General features: G+C 47.2%; 1 protein-coding gene across 1 annotated transcript in view; it reads right to left on the bottom strand.

Moving 5' to 3' along the window:
• Positions 1-20,723, bottom strand: part of GRIK3 (glutamate ionotropic receptor kainate type subunit 3) — a 55,645-nt gene extending 34,922 nt beyond the window's left edge. The window contains exons 1-7 of the mRNA XM_019473530.1: positions 20,522-20,723; positions 19,139-19,396; positions 17,585-17,766; positions 13,245-13,298; positions 8,708-8,881; positions 5,972-6,115; positions 2,510-2,617 (exon numbers count right to left, since the gene is read on the bottom strand). Of these exons, the coding sequence (XP_019329075.1) occupies positions 2,510-2,617; positions 5,972-6,115; positions 8,708-8,881; positions 13,245-13,298; positions 17,585-17,766; positions 19,139-19,396; positions 20,522-20,723 (1,122 nt within the window). The remainder of the gene's footprint in view (positions 1-2,509; positions 2,618-5,971; positions 6,116-8,707; positions 8,882-13,244; positions 13,299-17,584; positions 17,767-19,138; positions 19,397-20,521) is intronic.
• Between the last annotated feature and the right edge of the window lie 292 nt (positions 20,724-21,015).

The following is a 21,015-nucleotide window of genomic DNA, read 5'->3' as shown; positions in this document are numbered from 1 at the left end:
GTCAAAAGATTATTACTGTGCGTGGGAAAAGAGAAGCAAGTCTAAGAGGCCCCTGCTAGCAGCGCTGCAGACTCAGTTAGCTATGCCTTTCTAAGTTTTCTTTAAGAAAATTAAATACATGGCACTTAAGACTGAATTAATCAGTTTAAAATATTAAAAAAGGAAAGAAAAAGGAAAAAAGTGCATTAAGAGAACTGTGCAAGTCAGATAGTCAAACTACATGTAATTAGGTTTAGTTAATACTTCTGTAATCCCTGGAACATCCAGGAGGTATAAGGATCAGGAGTTCAATCCTAAAGCTCAACAAACATAAGCTATTATACATAATGCACAATCCGTATGGGATTTGTTTGTAGTTTGGCGTTTTGTTATTTCAGATTAACTATTGACAGAAAGCTAGCTTCAACAGAGATTGGACATCAATACTTTAAAACCCCTCTAGAGTTGACAAGAAGCTTTCGACAAAAATAATAGTGCGAACTGTGAAATCGCTGAATTGTTGGAGACAGAAGTTGAACGGCTGTACAGAGTATGCATCAAGGTTTGGCGGCTTCCTATGGGCTTTATGTGACACACAATAGTAATAAATACAGCTGGTGCTAGCTATTCTCCAGTACACCTGAGGAGTATTAGTTTGACAGATAGATATTGTGGTTGTACTGAAACATTTAGATTCTCATGGTATTCAAATACTTGCACATTTTTCTATTATTCTACCAACACAGCTCTCCAGCAGTCCGTCGGTGCCACTGTACTCCAAAAAGACGTGTTGTTCTTTTTGGTTTAGACTCTATAAACAAAATATTTTGTAAAAAAAGAAGTCAGGCTACAAAGATCATCTCCTGCTCAGTTCTTGTGAGAGGGCAGCGTCTTCCCCTGCTCCTCTCCTGCCTCCTTCCTGCACAGGCTCAGCTGATCGCAGCTGAGACTGAAGGTCATTGGGTTTATTTGAAATGTTTTCTTTATTCTGTATTTGACACCAAAAAATACCCACTAGGAGAGTGCTGTGGTGACCTTGAGATTTTTTACGTGAAGCAAAGAACTACTGCTGTGGTGTGAAAGTGTGGCAAGAATTTATTTCAAAGCGAAGAAAAAACAAACTGTAAAAAAGGGGGATGGGGAAGTCAAGCTGTTTGGTCCCAGGGAACTTCACCGCGCAGGATCTGTCCCCTTGAAACGGGGGTTTGATCAAACTGCTGCCTCCTGCCTCCGGCGGCTGCCTACCTGCACTGTTTGATTAATTCCCCAGCCTTAACTGGAAAAGTCATCTGTGCATGTTGGGCCGCTTGCTGCATGGTTAATTGAAAACTCTCTCTCTCTGCTCCCGGCTGGCATTTCCTGCGGTAGCATAACCTGTCTCCATGCCCAAAGGTTACAGGACTCAGCACTCATCCCTAGCTGCCAGTAGGCACCTTGTGCGTGTCGAAAAGCAGACTCTGCTCTAGAAAGGGATTTGCTGCCCAGTCGCCAACTTTGTCTTGTCAATGTGCAAGACACCTTTAGCAGAACGGGGACTTGGAATTACTGACAAAAGGGGTCAGGCTCTGGGAGCCCTAGTCGGCCTTGCATGCCATTATTAGAGCACAGCCCCTGGGCATTGCTTGCTGCTGGTATCAGCTGTCTGCTGTGCAGTGCTTTCTTCACTTCAGGCCACTTGCTGCTCTCTTTTGTCTTAAACAAACTGATCTCACCTTGAAACCCTGAAACCTGTGTTCTAGGAGCTGTAATGCTTTGCATATTGCCCTTTTTTTTTTATTTAAAGGTAATGGAAGAAAAGGAAATGAAATCCCCATGAACACCTGAGAATCAGATTTACACATCAGCATCATATTTCTGTGTCCAGAGGAGATTTGGACTAATTAGGAGGATCTGAGGCTGCAGCCTTTGTGCCGTGTCTCCTCTGGGTGGCTGGGCATGGCCACCAAACGAGACCCCTCCAGCCAGCCAGGCACAAACACACTTCGCTTTTTTTCTTATTGTCCCTTAGATAACACAGAGAAGAAAGAAACAAAAATACACGCTACATCCTCCTGCAAAATCTAGGCTGTAATTAGCTGGTGCCATTTCCAAACCTTTTTCAGGCAATTCTCATTGTGGGAAATCACACTGAGATGATGCTTTCAAGAGCTGTTGCCTCCTCAGGGAAAAATCAACGTTTTGTAAGCAAGCCCAGCAAGATGGGGGGGGGTGGGACAGGCTCCATTCCTTCCACCTCTGGCCTGGGCAAGGAGAGGTTAATGGCCGCTCAGAAAGTTTCTTCTGCTTCCACTATCCCAGGAAAGTGCCACAAGCACTTCTGCAGCTAGTAACTGTAATCCCACGCACGTGGCTTCGGGGCCAGTGAGTCATGGATGAGGCATGGAAAAGGATCTGAGAAATCCCACAAAGTAAATATCCTTTCATATAAGAACAGAAAACATGGAAACAGTACAGCCACCAACCATTTTCTCTGTTGCCTGAATATCAGAGTTAGACTAAACCACATGCAGATAAGACAAACCCTGCCTACCTTTTCAAGACCATCTTCTTTGAGGCTGATGATATCCAAATCAAAATCTGTCCGTAAACCACTAGTTTTATTAAAGACAATCCGTCCTGTTAATCCTTCCCATTGGGCCTGTGGAAGGGAGAAAAAGTAGCAGGGTTGTTACTTGGTATCATAAAAAATCTTTTGCCCTCCACTCTACGTTCTTTTAATTAGTCCTTATACTGATTCTTTCTTCCCAAAGAGCATGATTAATTAAGTCACCTCTGTCACTGTTCAGACTGCAGACGGAGCTGGAGATTTTCTTAACTCTCTTGCCATCCTTGCTACAATTTTTGTTCATGCCTTTTGTGTTCACCAGCTGTTGCAGGACATGATGACTCAGTAGAAAACTGCTTGCATTTATCATGGCATCCTTGTGTGCTGCATTTATCCTTGTAGTACTGATAAATGCCGGGCTGCAGGCAGCCTGAGTTTGGGACAACTCCAGTCAAGCTCATAAATAATGCTTTTTTGCACGAACCTGCTGATGCTTCCAAGGTGTGTGGAAGCTAAAACATCCTGGACACTTCCCTCCCTCCTTTCAGATGGAAAGTGGGGCGGAAGAGGCCAAGAGCTTGTCCATGCTAGCAGGATCTGTTGTTTTGAAACAGGCATGGGAATCTGGTGGGAGCGTGTTGTTGTCAGTAGTTGGTTCAGTTTTTGGCAGTATAAGCATGGGGCAGGTGCCCATGGGGGCTGGGGAAGCTCCGTTCCTGGAGATTTTCAACGCTTGACTGGACGAGGTCCTGCACAGCCTGGTCTGACTTGGGAGCTAGTCCTGCTCTGAGCCGGAGCTTGGGGTAAAGATGTCCAGATTAGTTTCAACCAAAATTACGCTATGACGCTATTTCTCTTCCACTGTACACTTTGCAGCACCACCAGAATTAATCTCTCTGATTTAGGAGGTGAGAGAGCCCCAAATACCAGGTGCTAGCTGTGTTAGCAGAGCAGGTGCTAAGGGACAGCGTGGTATATGATGCCTGCTCTGCCCAGGGACAGTGCTAGGCTGTTCTATAAGCATCTGTCCCGAGGAGGATGCTCCCATAAGAGTGCTGGGCTGCTGACATGGTTTACTGCTTTGCAAATCGCATCTCGGCAGTGGAGAGCTGGGACTTGGGCTCCTTCCCCTGAGCAGTTCAGTGCGCACTCCTCGCTGATGAATGTGTTTCCTTTATGGGCGGGGGAGCTTGAAATATCCCAGTGTGATGAAGGTGGCATAATGTATTCTCAGGGGGGAATGACTGGCATATTTCTCAGTAAATATGCTCCTCTGGCTCATCCTCATTAATTCCTGAGTAATGACAGCCTCCTCCCAGCCTTGCCACCCTTGAGTTTTGGAGAAGGCTGTGCTCAGTTTGCTCATTTTGGCGTGCAGGTGGTTTGCCTGTGGGACGCGCAGCCTGTGGAGCCCCCCAGGAGCCTGGGAAAACACGGAGTGTTTAACGTACCCAACTGGAGCAAACACAGCTGTGTGCTGAGCCCTGCACCTCCTGGTGCATGGCCCTGCACGGCTCCCAGGGCTGGGCTGGGTGTGCATAGCATCGCCGCGGCCCCCGACGGGCTCTGATCCTGCTGGTGTCGGTCCTGTCTCTGCAGGCAAACTCCAAGCACTGCCGTCCTGACCTCAGGGCAGGCGGCGGCTGCAGAGGAGCCTGTCCCCTCGTCTCCTGCCCCTGCGCTTGGCCCTGTCCCCCTGCTTCCCGGGGTGCCCTGACAGCACATGGGATAAGGGGTGGCCTCCCCGGGCCTGGCAGGGCCACCGTCCCAGCCCCTTTGCACCTCGGCAAGTATGAACAAGCAGGGCTTCACCCCAGAAGTGACAACTCTGCAGCGATCAGCGCAGTCGGGGCCACGGCCAGTGCATCCACAAAGAGCGAGCAGTGCTGGTATCTGTGGGGAGCCGAGGGAGCGGGTCTCTGCAGTGAGGCATTCCTCTGTGTGCCGCTTTGTCTTTACAGGAGTTTAGAGAGAGCAATCACTGTGTGTTGTGATTGCAATGGGGAGGAAGCTTATCCCTGCAACGAGCTGACACAGTGCCAGAAAGGGAAACAACAGGCAGGCGCTGGAGTGTGAGGCTCAGGGTAATTTGCAAAAGGAGCCAACCAAACAAATTATTTACACTCTCTTTTGGCAGCCAGCTGGAGTGGCTTTCTGCAGAAGGGAACAAAACATGAAAAAGAAGAGAGAGAGAGAGGCAGAGAGAGGAGAGATACCATCTTCAGTGCCTATTAAGAAAAAAGTTCATTCTCTCTCTGCAATGGGAATCATTCTTCTTTTCTCCTCCCCTATGTCTGTGCACTCCGTGCAGCTCAGGGAGCACCTGGGGTGGGCGTGCTCTCACTGTGCTTATGTGCCTGTGTTCAGTGTCTGCTGGGGTCTGTAGGTGATACTGGAAGCACAAATTATAGTAATGATTAACAACGTACTTCTGCTCTTCTGTTTAAAAGCTTAAGGGGATTTTATACCTGGCCTTTTAAATGTGGCCCAATCATGTACCCTATACTGCAGCCAGTTTCATAACTTGCCATGTGAAGAGCCACAGGCGTAGAAGTTTAAAAAGGCCTTAGGGTAAATAAGGGGGTTTTATCACAAAGACGTATCTGGTAGGGTCTGCAGTATCTCCCCGCAGCTCTGCCTTCTTTTTTTTGCATCCTTTTTGCAGACAGAGCAAAACCCGGGGTGTGAGTGCAGGGGTGCGTGCTTGGGGGCTCTTTTGGGAGGGCTGGCCACCTCTCACTGCAACTTCCCTGTGCTGCACTCACTTGGTGAGTCCACTGCTCAGAAACACCCGTGGTTTGAGTCTGCTTGTGTGCCTAAGCCAGATGCAAACAAACAATTATGTGGGCTGAACAGAGAGAAATCATAATGACTGAAAACAGAGAGGGAACGAAGCTGCCTGAATCTGCTTCCTCGCTCCTCTGGCTCCCTACTTGCTAAATCCACTGCTCTGCCAAAGCCGTTCATCAGCACACGGGCAGAGACGCACAGCGCTGCCAACTTTGCCACTGGGATTTAGCTGCACTGAATGCCCTTTGTGGACCCCAAGCAAATGTTCCTGTAAAAGGCAAATGGCTATTGCTCTGCTAAGAAATGGCCTTAGAGAGAGTGGTCCAGCTGCTCTTGACGCAAGAGGAGGGCAGGGCAAGTCTCAGTGACAGCATAGGAGATTTCAGCTTGTTTTGGATGTTTTGGCGTGGCTGCACGGATGTTATTTTTGAAGGCAAAGACAGGATTTTTGCTTTCTGGGCGCACTCAGCAGCCTGATGTATATCTGTGCTTCCATCCAGATGTACCTGACCAGGCGGGGGGATTTTTTATAACCCTATACCTGCCAAGCCTCTTTGCCACGTGCCTCCGTACCTGCGTGCTGAGCGGCTGCGCTGCTCCTGCTGGGGAATTTTTGCATTAGCGGGAAGCAATTATGGTTGCAAATCATGCTTTTACCTCTTTTATAAAATTCATGAAGCGGCCACCAAACCTCCAGGCTTTGTGCCGATGGCACTGCAGGGAGTTCACGGTCATCTGAGGGGCGCGCTGGTAGCAGACAGAGACCACATGCACCGCGTCGTACAACAGGGCAGCATCTGTCTAAAGTAAAGGGGAACAGCATTTGTGTTGATAGTGGTTCCAGAGCAAGGGAGCATTCAGACAGCAAAGCAGTGGGGGATCTGTAACGTGCTGCAGGAGAAGCTGCAAGAAGCCCCTCTGAGTTACCCCCTGCCCAACACCCATTGGGCGCAAGGGTTTCTCTATCGCAGTCCACTGCTGACCATCCCACCTCCTGGGTGTCTAACCCTGCAAACAGCACTCCGAGGGCAGGGCTGGGCTCTCAAGAGATTCACTGGGATCGCAAGAGATTGCCGTAAATGCATATGCTTTAACACAAGACTTGTATAAACCTCTAGGCTGACCTCTCATGCAAAACACATCCTCAAAACACGTAGCTCTGGACATAACAAAGCCTGATGAGTGTGTTTTTCTGTTATGTGGCTCTTTAGACTAAAAGATCATAGTTCTGTCTTAAAATCAGAGATTGTGAAAATGTCATTTGTCTATGTGCATCTATTCTGGTTATTTCTAGCACATTTACTACTGTATTGTCAAACAAGGAAGCTAGCTATTTCTAAATGTAGCAGATAGTAACAGAATTTTCTTATTTACTCTGTTTTGTCTGAATGTAAAAAAAAACCCCCTATATAAGAACATATTATCCACACTATTTTACACATGGGGAAATAAGAAACAGAGAAGTTTAATGGCTTGTCCATGGGCATGGAATTTTCCAAAATGACCCAAACTGTCACCGAAATCAGGACCTCACAGATTTGTAACATCTTTCCACATTTCGGTGATTTGAATTAGGGAGAACATTTTTTTTTTTTTCTTCTATAGAATGTGATGGTTTTAGATTCAATTTGAGATGCCCCATCTCACCTCCAAACACTGATCAAGAGAATTGTATTTATTTTTCACTCTGATATGTTAAGTCCTCCTAGTGAAAATACATTGTTTGCTGGCTTCACAAAGCTACAAAACAGATGTGAGTGTAGCAGCAGCGTAATAAAACACAATAAAACAAAATAATACAGCAAATAACTGGGCAAATATCTAACAGGACATGGCCATGGAGAAAATCCTCCAACATTGGCAGCCATCCCCATGACCTTCCCTTCCTGCAGCACCCAAGCATGAAGAGCAGGCACCCAACCTGCATCCCATGGGCTTGTATTTACAGCAGCAGGGACAGGTTTTCTAAGTTTGGGGCTGGGGGAGAGGGGGTAAAAGAGTATGTCCAAGCAATTTCATGGTGAATTACATACTGTAATGCCCAGCTGAGATCAGGGCCCCACTGGGATAGACACCAGACAAACACAAATAAAAGGCAGGATCCGCTCTGAAGAAGCAAACAGGCAGAGAACGGGAGAGGAGCCAGCGGCGGCGGGGCGAACCCAGCACTGTTGCAGGCAATACGATGCTGCAATTGTGGGCAATGCTGCAGAAAAGTAGAAGGCTAAAGGAGAATGGTGGGGCTCTCCTCTAAGAAAAAAAAAGAACAGGAGGGATACAAGGAGCCATTTCAAGGTGAAAGTCTGGGAGGCTTTGCCACTTCTGGGATTGGTTCTGGCAGATCTAAAGGGAGAGGGAAGGAGGAAGCCAGTCAGCAATTACGGGGGTCAGAGACAGCCTCACAGGGAAGACAGATGGGCGAGCAGGTGCTGTACCTTCCGAGCAGTAATTCAGCGGAGCAGAGCTGCCATCAGACCCTAAAAGGAGTCATCAAAGCTCCAGCAAAGCCCATCTCTGAGCATAGCTTTGGCTCTTCCTCCCTGCATCAATCTCAGCGAATTGCCTGGCCCAGTCGAGCCGTGTGCTGTGCTCCCAGCCCTTGGGAGCTGGGCGTTCGGCTGCTCTCGGGGACTGCATGGGGAGATGATGGCAGCTGGAGCCCTGCAAGCCCCTGTGGGACAGGCCCTGGCTACTTGGTTCGTCCGGTAGGACAGGTGTGTTTCTGCTCCCCAGCACTGCTCCCAGGGCTGGGCAGAGGGACTTGCAAGGTGATCGTCCTGCCCTGAACTGAAACAGGACTTATGGAGGGCAACCAAAGAGAGAGGATGCCCTTTGCTGCGTGCTCCGGGGTTTGGGGTGCACATAGCCCATCCCTTTCCAGGTCAGCGAGCACTCGCTGCAGCTGCACATCAGGCGAGCACGGAGAAATCCTGCTGCGCCTGAACAAGGGGTACAGTATCCAGCTGATTGTAACTCCCTCTATTGTTCCCGGCACCAAATAGCCAGGGCGCTTCCCCACCATGCTCAGCCCTTTCTGGAACTGAAAGCTTTGAATTTTGCCGGTCCTGGGGGCAGCTTTTTACTGGCAAGAAGGGAGGGGAGGGAAGGAGCACAGTCACTCAAAATTGGCAAATCTGTTGGCAGTTGGGCCTGCAAAAGGACAGTGTTAACAGAGCAGTGGGCTGCAGGGGATTCACCAGCTGAACTTGCTGCATTTGAGGGATGGTTATTAAAGAATGCAAGTAGCTACCTTGGGAAAGATACCTGGGATGAGTTTTTACTAATACAAGAGCCAATAACTGCAATATTAGGCCTTAACGAAGATTCCTGCCTTCCCTATCGCTCTGGTCTGCTTGCCAGACTTCATCCATGCTTTGTTTAAACTTCTCATACCATCATCACGCCATCAAGCAGTCCCAGTTCTGCCTTGGGCGCTGACTGCAGCCGCTCCATGGACCACTTCTCGATGATGGAGGACACGTGCGGGTTCTCCACATTGAGGATCCGGAAGCCGGTCAGGTTCACTCCAGAGTAGCGGTATGGTTCTAGGTCTAATGCATAAAGATCCTTAAAAGAGAGAAATCAGTTTAAACATTTTGTTTAGCTTTGTTTTGTTTGTCTTTTCTGCATCGGTTCATGTCTGTGTTTGAAGTGAGAAGGCAGAGCCAACAGAAGGTGGGAGGTAGGATGATGCCCTCATGGATTTGGTGGATTGTACTGTTCGTTGCCATCAGTCACTACTTGCAGAAAGACAGGACTCATAGGTGTTAGTGGAATTAGGGGTCATATGTGCAGGTTCACCCACACACAGCAGAGGGAAACTCCTGCCAAAGAGCTCACTCTCTGCATAAAAGAGGCAAGTGAATTGTGGGGAGAAAACCAGAATCGCTCTCTGTAACCATGAAAAAAGAGGCTTGCAACCAAGGGAGAGGGGACAAGGCAGAGTTCCTGTATCCAAAGCTCCCTGGGGCCTTTCCATGGAGGATTTGCTGTGAGTGCTGAAGCCCACAGGGTGCTGCAGATGACAGACTAACTCTGAATGCAGAATGCCAATTTGCAGACAGCTATCAAAGAGGAACTAAGACGCGTTTCTTGACATTATGACCAGCCTACACAGTCTGCAAATGAATGAGAGTGCCCTTTATATAATTTGAAAAAAACACAGCCAGGCAGTCCTCAGCTCTGCTGGCAGCCAGCCCACAAGCATCACTTGGCAGGCAGCAAGAGAGGGGCATTTGGAGGCCTCTGCAAGTGCGCTTCTTTAATGCATCTCTTGGCTCTGCCACACGTCTAAACATTAACGTCGGTTCAGGGATTAACTTCAATGCTCAGTAACTACTCTGAGTAGTTTGGGGTTAGACAACATGGCAGGAGCGTACCACAGATGATCTGCTCAGCAAAAACCCAGGGCAGCTGACCCGAGGGAAGCAAGGGCTGCCTGGGTGATGGCGCCGAGCGATGGGGATCATGAATGAATGTGGTGGAGAATGGCAGTCTGGAGGGGGCTTCATTAATGGGAATAATTTGTTGGATGGGACATATTTAATCAGAGTTTATCCTGAACAATTTCTGCAAGTGTTCAATGGTAGTAAAAATGTGGGGAGGCAGAAAGGCAACACCTCTGTGATAGAGAGTGGGGGATGAATGTGGGAACGACATTCATTGGTCTCACAAGGGATTATAAAAAAGAGTTTAAATACAGCATGAGATTACATGGCTGTTGTTGTTTTGCATAATGTGGCTATACTGGTAGGACATAGCCACGCTGTGGGTTCACCCAGACAAGGTGTCAGTCAGCAAGAAGCTCTGTTCTGCCCATGGGGGAGCTGGAAAAGCACTGGTCCTAAAACGCACTGCCCTAAGCAAAGCACAACAAAATCAGCACTTGCCAGCAACCGAGACTTCATTCTCAGTGGGAAAGCAAGGAATTCTTACAGCTGTTTTGCTTTAATAAGTTTTGAGGGTTTGATCTTTTCCTTAAGCACTGGCCTCTGACTTTGCACCCCCAAGCATACTGCTGATGGATGCTGTGTTTTAATCTGCAGGTGCAGCCAGGGACCAAGTCATTAATCACAGCGACAACAGAGTTCAGGGTCTTTGTTATTTGTTTGTTGGGTTTTTTTCCTGAAAAATTGCAAATACAAACCTCCACATTTTGTTAAAGGGCATCGTGAAAACCAGGCCATAATGTTGACTTTTAAATGCCTTACAGTAACTAAGGGCAAATACAGTTGTTTAACCTCAGGCAGATGCTTATATCATCTGGATATGAGGGTGTGCAGCAGTCCTGTGCCTGACCCACTGGAATAGATTTATTTTTTTCAGGATTCATAACTTTCTGTCAGACACTTCAGTTTGTATTCTAGAAATTGCTGTGGGGAAATAATTTTTGGTTGCAAAAGCAGATCATTTCCCCCTCAGAATGTGACCACATGTGACAAATCTGATCCACCGAGCTCCAGATCTCATGGTCTCCATCGCACAGCTATCAGACTGCCAGCCCTGGCCACCTTTCAGATCCTACCAGTATTTTGGGTGCCTTCCCTGTCCTGCTGCTCTCCACTGACCCTTCATTTCACCAAGTTCCTATAGAAGCCAACCTCCCATCAGGTCCCTTCTTGGTTCCAGTTTAAATCTCAGCTGCAACCTGATTTATCATCTCCTGGAATTAGAGGATAATTAAGAATACAAGCTGAGTGTCAGAACACGGAGAGGTGTGGGGGGGAATTGCCATATCGGTTTCTTCTGAATTTTCTGCTCCTGTGCAGCCACAAATTGAAACATCTGGTTCTATTTTCCACCTCATCTACATTCCCTTTCACTCATTATTTTCTGTACTGCAGATTAATTCTTCCCTCCATCCTACTACCTTTAAGAAAGTTTTATTCTTGGTGTTTCTGTGCAGCTCTTCCCCTTTCTTACACACACTCTCCCACCTCCCCAGTTAAAATCCCCAGCTTTGGTTCATCAGTCGTAGGCAGCAATGCTGAGGTCTGATCCTCACCACATCTAGCATCCGCAGTAGGAAGCTGCAAAAGCAGGTGTCCAGGAAGGGCATCCTCCATCTGCTGTTGTGCAAAACAGCTCGTGGATAATGTGTCTGCCACAGATCGCCAAGGATCCCTGTCTGGGCATGGATTTGCTCGGGCGGCTGTCACTGGGAGGAGTGGCCGCGGCCATAATGGGAGGCATGCATGTACAGCGCTGTCGGAATAATAAATTGCGATGTACTCAGTCATGAGTACACTTGTGTTGTGTCATGAGCCTCAGGTACACTGAGTTTAACAAGAGTACCTGATTATCAGCGCCAGTGGAAAACTGGACTGGTTTGGTTTAGCGCCTAATGGGGAGAAGGCAGGTTGGGTGTGTAATTTTTGTTTACGTCAACTCGAAAGATGGGAAGAGATTCCTGCTTCTGCCTGTCTATAACTTGCAGAAACAGTGACAGCAGGCAGTGGAGAAACTTCTGTATTTGCAAGGACTCATTTTTACAAGCTGCTGAGAAATTCCTAGAAGTGTTGGGTTTAAGGGGGTTGTCACTGCTTGGGACTCTGCAGGATGTAAAAGCTGCGTACACATTAGACAAAGGCTCAGAAGAGTTCCTCCTCCTCTTCTGCTAGAAAAGGCTGATGGGGCTCTTCATGCTGAAGTCAGTGAACTGTAGTCTTGCTGCCTAGCAAAATGTTGAAGCATTTCATGCCAAGTGTTGATACACTGTACTCAGTATTGACTAGGGACCTTTTAGAAACATTCAGTATAACATAATAGACTAATTCATTAGCACCCCATGGGTCTAGTACTGTAGAAGCTGAAGCACATGCATTGCAAGCTAGGAAAACATTGCCTTAAGGAATGACAGATTAAAATGTCTTTCCCATGATATAACTGTTATTTCAGGAAAGTGGCATTAATTGTGATTGCTTATCTATTAATTTATTATAATTCTTCTTTTCCCACCTCCAGGCTGTACCTACACATGAAATGTACTCTAGGCTCAGCTGGGGCTGATTAATAGGAGGTTATCTGGGAAATGCTTAAAGCTGCCTGGAATAGATAATGGCAGCAGGGGTAATTAAAATCTCTTTTGCATTTGAAAAATAAATTTTGCAGTTTTTAAGGGTTAGTTTAGTCTGATTCTTTCCTAAAGGCAAAAAGATAAATTGGATTTTCAAAATCACACAAAATTCAACAGTATACTAGACAATAGCATCCTAAATGGAAACAAAAGTGGCATGCCAAAAAATCCAAACCAAAATGCCTCCTGGAGTCAGAGAAGAACTGGCCCATGTTTAATGAGAGTGGAGTTAATTTCAAGCTGAGTTCTTCTCATGCAAAATAAACCTGCAGTACTGAACTATTGACCACAGCAGGGCTGCTCCTGGCTTTTAAGGGAGACCTAGGTGAACACACAGAAGCACATACCCAGTTCTTAGTGAAACTCGGTCCCATCAAATCCTGTCTGTGGGACTGCAACCTCGCAAATTCACACATATGCTCATCTTTCAGTGTATGGGTAGCTGCACTGAAATCGAAATGACTGGCAGGGGAAATAAAACCAGAACCTACATCTGTGCAAAGCCAGAGCAGCTCCAAAGGAGTGAGCCAGTCCAAAAGCAGTGAAAGAGAAGACTGCTGCCTCTCAGAATGAGCACCCGGGCAATGCTGCAGTTGCAGAGATGTTACAACCAAATCATTGTGGTCTGATTCTAACCTGAAGCTAAGTGTAGCCCTGCTCTCACCTTCTGTTAGGGTACCAGACCTCCCTTTCCCTTGCTTTTCCCACCCCACTGCTTTAGTGTCCTGCAGCTGCGCAGTGCATGCCCAGGACAGGACACCCAGCCCGCTCTCCTGCCAGTTAGACTACCTCCTCACTTTCCATTCCGGCTCAGCAGTGAGTGTAAAAGGTGTTTGCGCAGATTAGATACTTTACCAGAGTGGTGAAGATGAAGTGGTAGTATTCTGTCATCATTCCCATTGCCATGGCCTTGAGGAGAGTAGGGAAAGGAGGTTAGTAAAAGTGGATACAAGAATATAACAACAGTCATGCAACATAAACCTCTAAAGAGCCGATCTGGTAAATGCGGCAGGAGACAGACCCAGAAACACAGAAGCTGGATTCTGGATCGGTCCCGTGAAGCAGTTAAGCATGTGCTTAAGTGCTGAGCTGAGCTGTGGTCCTCGGACCTTTCTGAAACAGCAGCAAAGCCTCGGTGTCCAGCTCTCACGGAGGCCGGTGGCATTTTTGGGTGTTGCTGTGCCACAGAAAGCCGGGACACCAGCTGCGGCACACTGCTGTGCTCACAGGTCACTCACGGTGCAAAATCTTCCAGGGATGCAGGCTCGCTTCTGTCAGCACAACTGGGAGAAAGGGGGTTGCCTTTCCTTCTCAGATACCAAACAACCTGCAACCTTACAGAAACCTGTGCAGAATGACCATAAAGCAGCCTATTCTTATGGTTACAAGTCCAGGTACTGGCTAAGAAGCTAAGTAAAAGGCTTTTTATTTCTCACACGTGTATTTCTGGTGCTCTGCATCCCCTCCCCTTCAGTGCCCGTTCATATAACGTGTACCTGTAGCTCTTGTCTATGAGTCCCTCCTTCCTGCGTACAACAGCCAGATCCTAACGTAGTGCATGGTTTAGAAATGGGTCAGTGAAAGTATAGGCACAGGGATGGGGAGCCAGGAACATCTCCCATCCCTCAGCCCTTGGAGATCGTGGTCCAGACCCAAGGGCTCTTGGCCAGCCCAGGCTCTAGGTGTGCCAGCCCCGACTCGAAGGATGGTTTGTGCAGATTGCTGGGATTTGCATAACTGAGCAGTAGAGAGAACATGCTGTTCTGTGAGGTTTGTCAGAGAATGACTGTGGGCTGAAGGGACCTCAGCTGGATGACCTTGCCCAGGCCCTACACAACACAAGGGGAATGTGTTTCTGTTTATGAGAAGGGTCACCTTGAAGTTGGTAGCTGGCTAAAGGAAAGACATACCCGTGGTTTTGACTGTGATGCTGGCTCTGTGAGCGTGTTTTCTGAAGAAAAGTGCAAGAGCACTTAAAAATCTCCACCGATGGGAAAGTGACTTCAAGTCCTCCCAGGAAATGTTTGCTGCTTTGGTTTTTGCTAAAATTACTAGGGCAGAATTTAGCTCCAAGGAAGGAAGTGACAGTTTGAAAAGTGAGATGTCAAAAAACAAAGGAAAAGGGAAGAATCTAGATTACAAGCCTAGATATTGTAACTCTGGAGTGTGACTTTATCCTACGTTTTCTGGCCTGGAAGTACCTTTCAGAAAGCCTGGCAGCTGTCTCTGTGCAGCAGTGTGCCGTCCCGTCCCCCTCCTCCCTGTCTGGTCAGTGGATCTGCGTCGTAGCTCTCTCTTGACCTGCACACCCAGGTTCAAAGAGCTGGAGCAGGGAACGATACCTCAGTATGTGAAGCATCAGTTAGATGATGTGAAACCAATCGAGAGTATATCATGAGATTCCAGTTCAGATCCTACAGCTGGATCAGTGGTAGATGAAGAGCCCAGACCTGCTGTAAGAAGCAAGCCCCAGCTTCCCAGTACTTGCAGCCTGGGTGCAGGATACATCTGGGTTTGTGGGGAAATGAATAAATGATAAACCTGGTGGATAAGCTACAGGCAATCACCAGGATGAGAATGGGAGCTCCATTAAAGTTAAGACAGGCACATCTGTGCGCTGCAGAGTGCAGCAACTGTTCAGAGACAGCTGCCAAGGAGAACAAAGCTGGGAAGCCAGAGAACAGATGTAAAGCATTAACAAGTGACCAAAAATAAGCAAGGCCAGAGAAGGTAGGGTAGGATGGGAAGGCCTCACGAGCAGGCCTAGCTCTGTCATAGGTTTCTACAATGATTTGTTTGTCCAACAGGGTAAAATAATGAATGGTTTGATGTCTCAGTCGCTCCAAGGAACCCAGACTAGAGCAGTACGTGGCAATGTCATCTGTACATCTTTGTGCCAGCTCTTGCGTTGTTATTCATGGATTACTGATCCATGTTTAAAAATACTGCCCAGATTATCAGTGAAGTGCCTTGCTACTCGTGTGCTGTGGGAGCACGTTACCTTAAATAACTTGGGAGCAAGATCTGGGCTGGCTTCATGCTGTGTGCTTAGTCAGAACTACTTTAGCGAACGTAGGCTAGACTTGCTCAAACCATTTTATGTTACCTAAAGATGCGCAGTTAAAATCAGTACCAGGTGGTGGAAATTTTAGCACAAGTCTTGAGAGAACCTTTTCTGCGTCCATTGGTACTGCACTGGGGTGGACAGCGCAGCCGAGAGGCTCCAGGGACCTTGCCTGGTCGGGGCAAACACCAGAGGCCAAATGTCTGCAAGCTAACTGGTGTAGTTACCAAAATGCTACAAAAAGCAAATAATAGCAATAATATATGAACATAATTGTTTCCGGGACAAACAGAAGGCTGGGCCATTCTTCCCTGACTTTTTTTGCAGTCCGGTTTTATTTTCTGCATGTTGTTCTTCTAACACTGCAAAGTGAAAGCAGACTCCCCTCTTCCAGGAGAAGATTTTGGCTTTACCCAGCTCGTACTTTCGGTGAATGTGCAAAGCAGAGCATGAGGAGGGCAGTGGGGAGTAGGGATCAGGAAGCCTTTTTTTCTATCCCATCCTATGGAAAAGAAAAAAGCTGTTTCACAGGTGAAGGTGGCACCTCTAGACGTGCATTTCTTGATACAGGTAGAAAAGTTAGGAAACGATGAGGTTTCTGAGCTTCCTAATTCTCCAGCAAATGTGAGTGCCAACAGTGAGAGAGACACGAGGGTCGCGGTGTGCACTGCCCAGAGCGTCCCCAGTGTTATACACCGGAGTGTACAAGTGTTCAGAGAGGTTTGGGTTTGTGCACCTTCCCAAACTCTGAAAATATTTAACAGTTTTTTCCTGAGTAAAAATACACTATATAATATTGCTAAGCTGAAATCCATGGCTTTGGGTCCTGAAAAACACCACCACACGCACAAAACCAGCCAGAAGGACTTAGAAAGACTTCTTTCCCCCTAGTCCCCCCTCTCCTCCATCTTCCTCACTCCGCACTCACAGTGATGAGCAGAGCAGATGGCACGATACACTATAATAAACTGCATAATAAGTGAACAGCACCAAACACAGCCAGCATGTTAAAATAATAGGCAGGAGACAATGAGTCCCTTATATTGCTTTCTTTAATAATCCCTCCCAGGCTTTCTGATTTCTCTGAGCACTTCCCTTCATTTTACATCAAGCAGGCTGCAAGAGAAGCCTCTTTCCATGTGCTTGCTTTCTCAGCCCTTCAGGGGATTTATTTAATCTATGTGAGTGTCTTGCTGGGCTGATATGAGCAACACTTCCACCGGCTGGCTTTTAGCATTCTTTGTGAGAGCATTTTCCTCTGCCTTATACTGACCCTGAAACCTAAAGGCACTTGGAAATGAGGAGGAGCTGGGGTGAGCAGCAAACCTTCTGGTCTGTGAAAAATGCCACCGAAGGAACTCGGGGAGAAAGGAGAGAGACCAAATGAATGGAAAATCACTGACATCTGGCTTAAAGTCCAAGAATTGCACACGGTGCTCGTGAAGGGACAGAGGATGCCGTCCCTCCCCGGCTGGCCCAGTCCTGACTGCTTGCAGTGAGACGCAGGACCGCGTGCACGACTCGGAAAATAGCTAACCAAAACGAAGCGTTTTATACCCTGCCCTGTATGGGCATGTATTCACAAACCTAGGGGCATGAAGCAGCACAGACGGGAAAGAAGATATTTAAAATCGGCAAGCATGAAAAGCTTGTACAGGGCTAAATGAACAGTGACAGAAGTGGCCCAGAGCACGGTCCTGCCTGATGCCCTGGCTGAGAGAGAGAAGCGAACGCTGCTCCAGATGGCTGCGGGTGGAGGGCAGAGGGCTGGGGCTGCACAGCCGCAGACAGAAGCGGGACAGCAGCCTGGTCTCCGTGCTGCATTCGACGCAGGCACTTGGTTCTTTCTCCTCCCGTAAGATTTGTTTGTTCTTACCAACAGTCGCTTTTTGGTACTTCCATTTTTTACTTCCATTTTTTTCAGTGAAAACTACATTTTCTGTAGAAATCCAATAGTATCCTTGAAAAATGTACATGTTGTATCTTTTAGTGTAGCTGTGGATTGTGGACAGAGGGAAAGCTGCAGGTCTGCACCCCTATCTGCAGGGCTCTCCCTGCAGTATGGCCAGCCCATACGTATGGGTCCTTCAGTGGCCACTTTTTGCTTCGCGCCCCACCGCCCCCTGCTCACCTGCTTGAGGATCTGAGCTGCCATCAGGTGGCTGCAGTCGAAGATGATGCGGAATTCCCTGCCCCGCTTCATCTCCTTCAGCAGCGGCCGGGCATCGTCAGTGTCCAGCGGGAGCTGGCGGATTTTCAGCCGAATGTTGTACCTTGATGGGGCCATGATGAGCTCTTGCAGCCGTATAAGGCCTTCAGGCATTGCACAAAGACAAACCCACAGTGTTACAGGAAAGTCTGCCTTTGCCCTGCAGGCTGGGTATCACAGCAAGTTATTTCTTCCTATATTATTTTATGGAATGCAATCAAGACTTTCCTCCCTCCCTCCCTCCCTCCCTCAAATGGCCATTGCTAAAGGCATATCAAAGCCAAGGTGTCATGTGTCAATCATTAAAAACCCAGATATTTCCAGAGCAGTTGTTCTAAGGCAGAATGGCTTTTCCTGGTGTTTTCCTGCTGCCCCTGCATCCAGCTATGGTAGAGCTGGGGTCCCTGCACTAGGTAGGAGAGGAGAATAGCAGATTGGTCCTAAACTTTGATGTCTCTGCAATCACGACATTTTTTCTTAAGCAAATATGCCCTTGAGAAAGGACAGAATATGATAATCATCTATACAACAAATTAAAATCTGCAGTATTTACCATGCACAACAGCAAAAGAAAAAAATGAATATGCGCTTAGATTTATGAATAGCATAGTTCATAATGGTCACTTAATCACAACTTGTAACTTTCTTACTACCCTTAGAATTAATTTCTTTTTTATGCAGAAGGTACAAAGCCATGCTGGATGCAGCTGAGCAGGAATTATTGATATCTAATGTTGCAAGAAGAAATTCAGCAGATGCCTATTGCGAGGAGAAAAACAGAAGCATGTCCCTCTGCATAGTGGAAGAAATACATTAGAATACACCACAAAGGGAACATACTGTGACCCACATTTGCAAAACAGGAATGTCAAACTGTGTTCTCATCAGCCCTCCCCTAAAGAAACCATTTGGTTTAGTGGAATGAGGTTGGACAGGCTATCCAATGTATCTTTTGTTTTGGGTTTTTTTATCTATAGTGGTGTGCAGTGCTTTGCTTTGTTTAACCGTCAACAGCTTGCTTTATGTGAAAAACTTCGTCAGCTATGCTTTATAGAATTAGCCAGAAAACAAAAAACTTTCCAGAACTGCTTTTGCTTTTAGCTGGGAAACTGCATCCTCAGTGGCAGCCACAGACCAAGGTCTTTGCTTGTGTAGATGGGCACCGCGGTGCCAAATACAGCTGAGCTGAGCCAGATCACACTAGCGGACAATTAATCCTCCCCTTGGCCCTTTGTCAGCTGGGGTGGTGCTGAGGGTTACCCACTTTCTAAGCGCTTTGTGAACGAAATGGTTCAGAAAGGATCCCGGGCCTTCTACAACTTGCTTGAATGCTTGGGAACCGGTGTGTCCCTGTGCACTGATCACTGCGTGGGGTGTCATTTTGCTCCTAAAAGGGTTCATTAGAGAAGTTCCTAAATGGGACCCACGACAAAAAAATCTCCTGGATTCCTCCTTTAAATCCCCTCCTTTACCTACCTGTACTGTCATCGTAAACCACAGTGGCTGACCTCCATTTCAAATACTGCACAAGGTCCAGAATGGCATGGCTAAGAGAAGCATAGTCGGGATACAGGTTGACATAGAAAGTGTCCTTGTTATCCAAAGGGTGATGCTTCCATCGAAGCTGTATGTGGGGGACTTCCAGGGCATTGCAAATAGACTGGACGGCATTGGTACAGGAGCCTTGAGAAGGTCCAAATATTGCTACGACCCCCAGAGCGAGCTGGTCACAGGCTGGAAAAGGAAGGGAAGGGAAGGATGCTGTCAGTAAAGTACGGGGCACCTCTGTGGGAGGAGTGAGTGTCGGGGCAGCCGTGGGGGCACAAACTTCTTCCTGACCTGGACCATGGAGCAGTGGCTGGACAGACAAGCTTCTGGGCACTAACAGCAGCGTAGATATTAGGTAATTACAACAGTGAAGAGAGGCAGAGGAGGAGTTATGGCAGGTGGGGGTCTGGACCAGTGGTTAGAGGCACAGGGACGTTTCCAGAGGAGGGAATAACCGCTGCGGTGTGTTAGAAACGGCTGAGCCTCCAGAGATGTGACAGAAATACCCAGAGATGATCAGAATTGCACTGACAAATGCATTTTCCCATTAATTTTAATAGATTTTTTTTTTCCTGCAAAATAATGCTTTTCATAGCTTTGTTGAAGCTTTCACTGAGAAATTAAAACAGAACAACTGCATTTGGGGCTGCATTTTTAGGGGGGGGAAAGTATAAACGCTGGGTGCTCCCAGCAGGCTGGCACAGAGGAGTGCCAGGCAGAGGTCTGAAGAAACCTCCACAACAAAACATCTTAAAAAGGGACAGGCGGGGTCAGTGAACTCGCCTGTGAGCAGATATCCCCTCTCTCCGGTGATGCCCCTCATGTAACTGCGAGATCAGGAGGCGGGTTTTGTTTCTCCCAAAACAGAAGCAAACTCAGTAAGCCCTCAGGGCATCAGCCCCACAACCTTTGCTGTGTACTCCCATTTCTTCCCTCCCCTTCAGTAATTCAAGTGGACTGCTGTTATCCGATAATAAAAAATGACTGTCTGTTAGGAAGAGAACAGAATTTCTACACTAGGGATGTTAAAGCTGCCAGGGATACACTAAAATAAACAAAGGCATGGCCTACAGACCTTCGCTCAGGATTAGAAGCAAACACTGAAAGGAGTTTTATGAGGTTTGCAGAGGAAAAAAAAGAATAGTTGTTCCCCTTATATTAAAATGCCTCTGGAAAGTCAGCTTCTGGAGGACTTCTAATCTCAGTGACTGACTACAGCAGGACAAAATGAGCTGCTGGGTCTCCAGCCAAACCATGCCTTTTTTTAATGAATAAATGGCCACAAAGCTGCTAAGTGTGCTGTGCTCTTACCTTTCTTAGTTGCTTCAAAGCTGTCATGGAAGTGTATCCTCTGAATGTCGTAGGTTAGTGTTGTGTTAGGCAACAAAGTTCTGTTTCTATTAATAATATTGGCAGAAAATCTGAAGGCTTGCTCCTCAGCACTCATAACCTGGGTATTGGGGCCATCTGCATACTCAAAGATTCCTCCTGCAAGACAAGACAAAAGCAGCATTAAGTCACATAAAGTTTGATTATTAATCTTATGTAGCAAGGATGAGAAAACTCTTGGACAGAGCTGTGATATTTGCAGGCTGAACAAGGCTTGCTCCCAGGGCATTTCCTGGACTGAAGTAAAGACATGAAAACATTTGGGTTTTTGTTTCATGCTGGTCCATGGAAGTGTTCAGAATGCCTGCTTTTGCAGGCAATAGGGGACAAACTTAAAGTCTTGGCATATTTTTATGAGATAGATGAGTGGCTTCCCATAACACTTCAGGACCAGACCTTGGCAAGTGCGGACAGGC

This window comes from Aptenodytes forsteri, unplaced genomic scaffold (assembly GCF_000699145.1).
Source record: "Aptenodytes forsteri isolate BGI_AS27 unplaced genomic scaffold, ASM69914v1 Scaffold7, whole genome shotgun sequence".
NCBI classification, from domain to species: domain Eukaryota; kingdom Metazoa; phylum Chordata; class Aves; order Sphenisciformes; family Spheniscidae; genus Aptenodytes; species Aptenodytes forsteri.
Note: the sequence above shows the minus strand (reverse complement) of the source record. Positions and strands in the feature narration are given on the sequence as shown.